Below are 6,721 nucleotides of genomic sequence, written 5' to 3' on the forward strand. Positions count from 1 at the left end.
ATTTATGCAAAACATTAGGTATCTTAAAATCTTTGTATTATAGGATTTTATTTTTGGTGAGCAAAAGACAGTCCTTAACCTGAGTTTTCATTTCTTTTATTCCCAGATTTAATGTTTTAAGTACATTATTTCTTACTGATACTTCGAAAAACAAACATTCTCTGAAAAAAACTGGGAATGGCTTTTCAATGCTCCTATTCTAGAATTTCATTGAGTCCTGCCACTCTTTGAAAGTGCACACAATTCTGAAAATTGCTGGGTCTGTAGCTCAAAAGCAGAAAGCTTCTGGAACTAATTTCTTCAGGGTGGTTACACAGTCCGCTAGAAGACACAGCCATGATAAATGAAGCATATGGTCCCTCCCCCTGTTCCTCTTGACCCTTTCACTATTGATAGTGCCATTTACCACACACACACACACACACACACACACACACACACACACACACACACACACACACACACTGTACATTAGAGCTATTCATTAGGACTCTGTTCACCGCAGGGGAGCTAACTCTAACCACCACACAGACCCTCTGCAGGATCAGTGAAATACATACATGGCAGGAGCACAAGGGTGAAACCAGAGCTCGCACATGCAGGGTGCACCGAGCGCTCTCACAACTGCAACACAGCCTAGAAGTGGGCTTGGAAGAAAGAGTACAGCTGGTGCTGGGCACGTGACTTACCCAGAATGTACAGTAATAAAGCTGTGATTGTGTTTCTCAAAAACTGCTCGATTCCGTAGGTGTATTATTCAGCGGCCATTCCTTCTTACCCAGGGATTCTTGGTTTTAGCCATGCAGATAATTACACAGACTTCCTACACAAAATACCACTCGTGTCCCCTCAGAGCCACGTAAAGATTGGATACTCTCCTGTGAGGCTAACAGCACTCGAGTTTAAAGCCAAATGAAATAAAACCCCAGTATAGAAGGCTCTCAAAAGCAAACATTTAAATTGGTTATTTCTGCAACAGAACCCTGAATTTTGAGGTTAAGTGTTTAAATTTGAATATCACACCAATCACCAGATATTCTCAAAGCAGTAGAAAGATCTGTATTCAGTGACCCAATTGTGTAGTTTTATTTCCACTGTTCTATCAACCCTCTTTTTTTTTTAAATGTTTTATTTTTGAGAGAGTGTGCATGGGGGAGGGGCAGAGAGAGAGGGGCAGAGGATCTGAAGCGAGCTCTGAGCTGACAGCAGCAAGCCTGATGTGGGGGTTGAACTCACGAACCGTGAGATCCTGACCTGAGCTAAAGGTGGACGCTCAACCGACTGAGCCACACAGGCGCCCCTATCAGCCCTCTTAAATTAAGCTGATACCACAGGTCCTACGGTATTCTACGCTTCCATCTCCCTCCTTCCTCGTGCATATCAAGGGCGAGATGACACTATTGATTCATTTACTTAATCAGTCTAAATTCTATCCTCACTACAGGTAAACAGCTACACTGGCCACATTTGAGAACTATGGCACACAACGTGCTAATAACACTGCTACCATCCACCAGTCTTTCAGATCCTCTTGAGGAGCCGACGGACTTGATTTCTATTTTTGAGCTCGAAACAAGCCCAATTTAGAAAGGCTGGCTCCATTCCTTTCTGACAATCTTCCCAGGCAACTCCAATTTGGAGACCACGCCCCGGCAGCCCAGCTGTGTACTAGATCATTAAAGCATCCTTTCAACGAGCATTCTGGATAAAGCATTTCATTCAAGCACGTTACACTGGATTTCTCATTCTGTGAACATAAAGAACCGTACTGTACAGCAAACACAGCAGCCATTTTAAGAACCCAAAAAAAAAAAGCCACGATGGCATCAGAAGGCATCTTCGCCCTTGAGACGCTTCTGCTGGAGGCGGCGCAGGGCTACAGGCTCTGCTCAAACGGCACCACGTCTGCAGCGGGGACGCTGAGGTGCTGGAAACTGCATCCAGTTAGCAGCCATGCTGGCTTTGGCAAAAAAACCACCAGAGGCCCAATCACGTGAACCAAGCATTCACCCACCGTCGAGAAGGCCACCTCCAAGATGTCTTCTTAGCAACCCCAAACCCAGAATTCACCCACCTCGGATTAGGGCGTCCCTCCTCGGCGCGGACGGTGGCAGAAAGTTGCCTGTGCTCACCAGCGTCCCCCACTTGCTGTTGTGGTTCGATGGCAGCTTCCTGCCAAGAGCAGCACAGTGAAACTCCGAATCATCAAGCTGCCTTCCTCAAGACATCTATTATTACGAACCCCCTCATTGTGGGTTTGCCCCGCAAGCCTGTGCCGCGGAGGCGAGGACGCAGCCTGCCGCCTTGTAAGGACACTCAGCCACAGGGCTCACACGCTCTGCTCTCCAAACTGTTGTTTTCTAGTGTTTATTTATTTTTGAGAGAGAGAGAGAGAGAGAGAGAGAGCGAGCTGGGGAGGGGCTGAGAGAGAGGGAGACAGGATCCGAAGCAGGCTCTGCACGGACAGCACACAGCCTGACACAGGGCTTGAACCCATGGACCGTGAGATGGTGACCTGAGCCGAAATCAAGAGACAGACGCTTGGGGCACCTGGGTGGCTCAGTCGGTTAAGCGTCTGACATTGCCTCAGGTCATGGTCTCACCGTCCTTGAGTTCGAGCCCCGGGTCAGACTGTGCTGACAGCTCGGAGCCTGGAGCCAGCTTCAGATTCTGTGTCTCTCTCTCTCTCTCTCTCTCCCCTCCCCTGCTTGCACTCTGTCTCTCAAAAATGAATAAACATTAAAAAAAAAAAAGGCACTCAACCGACTAAGGCAACTAGGCACCCCCTGAATATTGTGTATTGAACCTACTACCGGTTCTTTTAAAAAAAAATTTTTTTTAATGTTTATTTATATTTCGAGAGAGAGAGAGAGAAAGAGGCGAGATGACACTGGAATGTTTTCTTTAAGATTTCTAGAAAGCTTAAAGTCAACTTTTAGCATTAGGACTCTTACCTTATAGAAGCGCCTGGGTGGCTCAGTCAGTTAAAGCGTCTGACTCTTGGTTTCGGCTCGGGTCGCGATCTCACAGTTTGTGAGTCTGTGCCCCGCGCTGGGCTCTGTGCTGACAGCATGGAGTCTGCTTGGGATTCTCCCCCCGCCCCTCCCCTGCTCACTCACTCGCTCTCTCTCTCAAAATAAACTTAAAAAAATTCTTTTTAATAAAAAAAAAATAAAAAGAATTCTCACCTTATAAAAAGTGCAACAGTTTAATGCATTGCATGTTTAATTACATCTGTTCTGGAGGAATCTAAACATATTTGAAAAAAAATACTACAAGGAACAAATACTATAAATTTTAAAGGCCTCAGCATTTGAAGAGTGGCTATCGTGTATCATACACTGTCTTCACCCCTTTTCATTTCAGAGGAGGACTGACCATTTTCTAGGGTTCCCCCCAAATTCTTTACGTGGTGTTAATTAAGGTTGGGGCAAGCTAATTATGAGGAGAGACAGCCGAAGCAAGTGACGATGGGGAGGCCGGGGACTCAAGACAGGCACACGGATACGGAGTTAAATTGTCATGGATGTACCTGTTTAGTCCCCAGGTACCTTCCACACAAGTTGACACGAGAGAGCCGGTGCACATAAACGATGCCCAAACGGTGGGACACAAGCGACACTGACATTGGGCCATCGTATTTTCAGGGCATCCTATATGTGCCTTAAGACAGCAGCCCGGGGCAGCTCTTCCTTGGCTGGGGCACAAACCTTACCTGTTTGTAGGGGTCTGTGGATGGTGAGGAACGGGACCTTCCATGAACGTACTGTGGCCTCTCGTGCTGATCCAGACCTGCGTCCAAGATGTCACCCGCTGAGTGATACCGCCCAGAACTCCTGGCTTCTAGAGCGTTTCTCTGCTCCCTCCAAGAGGCTTGATACTCAGCAAAGGTTCCAAGTCTCTGAGGCGGTTCTGGTTTTCCCATGGTCGCCGTTTTTCCGTGACTGCTGGGGTTCTCTCCAAGGGAGGTCGTGTGGGCCCTGTTCTGGAACCAAGGCTCTGCACCCTCATACCCGTGGCCCGCTGTCCGCGGCCTCTCCGGCTTCTCCTTCGGGAATCCACAGAGCGCTTGCCTCTGCCCAGGTCTCTGGTGAATGGGTCTGCTGCTCTCCTCAAAAAACTTGCACCTGTCGGCGAATGTGCCCATGGTGTCCTCGGACGCACCGGGGTGCCGGTGGGGGCGATCGGGCCCTGCGAGCCCCACCTCGTTCATTTTCTCGGGTTCGGAGTACGATTTCAGCTTCTGTTGCACCGTGAACCGTTTCCGGGCCCCAATACGGGGAACGTGCGGCAGGCCCCCTCCAGACGGGGATGGCTTGGGCAGGCCCCCCTCCCAGAAGTGGGGGGCGGCATCCAGATGTGTGCCGTGCTCCTCCGTCCGCGGCTCGGCTGACCCCGCGGGACGATCGGCCGGGCCGGGCTCCAAGTCGCGGCGCTTGAAGGACGTGGCCCTCAGGACCCGGGCTTGGGCCTCCTTCAGGTGGTCTTTATAGGTGCCCCGGAAGGAACCTTCTGGGGAGGCGCCGGGGACGCCTCCCGGCTCCACCTGCCAGCCGCCGGCCTCCCGAGCCGCCTCGTCGGCCCCAGCCAGCGCCACCGTGCTTCTGCTCTTCTGCAGGTTGGCTCGGCGCATCTGGACCTCGTTCCGCAGGGTGGTGGCGAAGCGGTCGCTTCTCCGGGTGGCTCTGCCCACCTGGCCATCGAACGGGGGCGGCCTTTCGGCACCAGCTCCCGGGCCGTCGTCGGGCGGGCACGCCCCCTCCCGGGCCAGCGAGTGCAGCATAGGCGTCTTCTGAGGGGAGATCTTGCCGCTTTCTCCCGCGGCCCACGGGAAGCCGGCGGTGGCTTCCTTCCCCGCCGCTCCTGCCCTGTGGGCGGCTGTCTGTGGCTCCTCGCTTCCCACGGGGTGGCCCTTGGCTGCCTGGTCGCTCTCACGGGTGTCCGAGGCCTCCTCCTCGTGCCGGATGTGACCCCAGGGCCCGTGGCCCATCGGGTGCTCAGTGGGGAGTTCGTGGGCTTCTGCGGCCCCGTCAGACTGCCAATATTCCTCGTGGGGCTGTCCCGCCTGGGCGCTTGCCTGCGGGCACTGTCTGCTGGTCACACAGTAGTAGCGGCTCTGCCCACCGCTGTTGCCCTTCTGTTCAGTGGCACCGGGCCACCTGAGCCGAGTGGGGCCGTCGTCGTCCTGGACACAGTGGGCAGAAGGCTCCTGGCGGCCGCCAGGGACGGCCACACAGTGCTGCTCCCTCAGCGACGAGGCGGCCCTGGGGCCGTCGTGACAGAAGGGACTCTCATCACTGTACTGGCGCGGGTGCTGGCAGCCACAGGAGGCCTGCGGGAAACGCACGTCCGTGCTGGACAGGGAGGCCTGAAGCCGGCCGGGGGCCCCTGGGAGGCCGCCCGGCCTGTGGTCAGGGGTCGGCACCCCACGGTCCAGGGGGACGTGGGGCGCAGGGCCCGAGCTCCCGACTCTCTTCCCATTGCCGGGCCGTGCCGGCCTCCACTGCTGACTGGCGGGCTCTGGTCTCCAGTCACTGCGGGGCTGGGCCCGGGGCGGGCCTGGAAAGTGCTGCACACTGGCGGTGTCTGAGAGCAGAGGGCCCTGGGCCTTCTCGTGGCTCTTGGTGGCAGCGAAGCTGTCACTGCGGAGAGGGGGAGGTGGTGGAGGAGGGGAGGAAGGTGCTTTTCTCTTATCGGGGACATACCAAACCGGTCCCAAATTTGATTTTCCAGGGGTGGCCAGCTTGGTCTCAGGACTGTCCTCTGGCCTGGGGCTTCTGCTGCCATCACGGGGGACCCGGGGTGGGAAGTACCCGAGCCTGTCCTCCAGGCCCTGGGGGTCACTGGCAGCCTGGCCCTGCCGGCCGCCCGGCCTACAGGCCTCCCCCAGGCCCACGTTGTAGAGGATGTTCTCCGCAGAGGACGCATCAGCCTTGGGCAAGGTGTGGTCGGGCGTGCTGGAGCTGGTGGAGAATGAGCCGTAAGCTGAGTCCCGCTTGCTCGGGCCGCCCAGGTGGTCGATGCTGCCATTGGACCTGGCGGAGGAGAGGCGTCCGGAGGGGTAGGGCTGGGAAGGGTGGTCCAGGCTGTCGACGCTCCCCAGGGAACTAAAGTGGTCAGAGGTACGCTGCAGATTCGTGTGCTCCCACGTGCCAGACAGGTCATGGGAGGAAGAACTAGGAGGAAAGAACCAGAGAGAAGAGTTTGCTTTTGAAGCGAGCAATAGTAAAGGGGACAAATGAGGAGAGCAGGACCAAGAACACAGCTGGCCCCACACAGAAACGTCCAGATGCCGGGGCGCCTGGGTGGCTCAGTGGGTTCAGCGTTCAACTTCGGCTCGGGTCATGATCTCACGGCTCGTGAGTTTGAGCTGCGCGTCGGGCTCTGGGCTGACAGCTCAGAGCCTGGATGGAGCCTGCTTCGGATTCTATGTCTCCCTCTCTCTCTGTCCCTTCTCTGCTCGCATTCTGTCTCTCTCTCTCTCTCTGTCTCTCTGTCTCTCTCTCTCAAAAATAAATTAACATTAAAGACATTTTTTAAAAAAGATTATTCTGTGACCCGTGAAAATGACAGGAAATTCACATCGCAGCACTCACAGATATGCTGTGATTGGAACACAATTATGGCCATTTGTCTACACACTGTTTGTGAATGCTTCTGAGCGACAATGGCAGAGCTGGGTACCTGCAACTGACAGAGACCCATGAAGCCTAAAATATTT

General features: G+C 54.3%; 1 protein-coding gene across 1 annotated transcript; it reads right to left on the reverse strand.

Moving 5' to 3' along the window:
• Nucleotides 1-1,591: 1,591 nt before the first annotated feature.
• On the reverse strand, nucleotides 1,592-6,301 carry LOC121026706 (protein Shroom2-like; the record flags this gene model as incomplete). Its single annotated transcript, XM_040469495.1, has 3 exons — nucleotides 1,592-1,956; nucleotides 2,075-2,172; nucleotides 3,716-6,301. Coding segments are annotated over 3 exons (2,751 nt in total), but the record flags the coding sequence as incomplete, so codon positions are not given.
• Between the last annotated feature and the right edge of the window lie 420 nt (nucleotides 6,302-6,721).

Source organism: Herpailurus yagouaroundi, unplaced genomic scaffold (assembly GCF_014898765.1).
Source record: "Herpailurus yagouaroundi ecotype Mexico unplaced genomic scaffold, PumYag 151914, whole genome shotgun sequence".
NCBI lineage: Eukaryota > Metazoa > Chordata > Mammalia > Carnivora > Felidae > Herpailurus > Herpailurus yagouaroundi.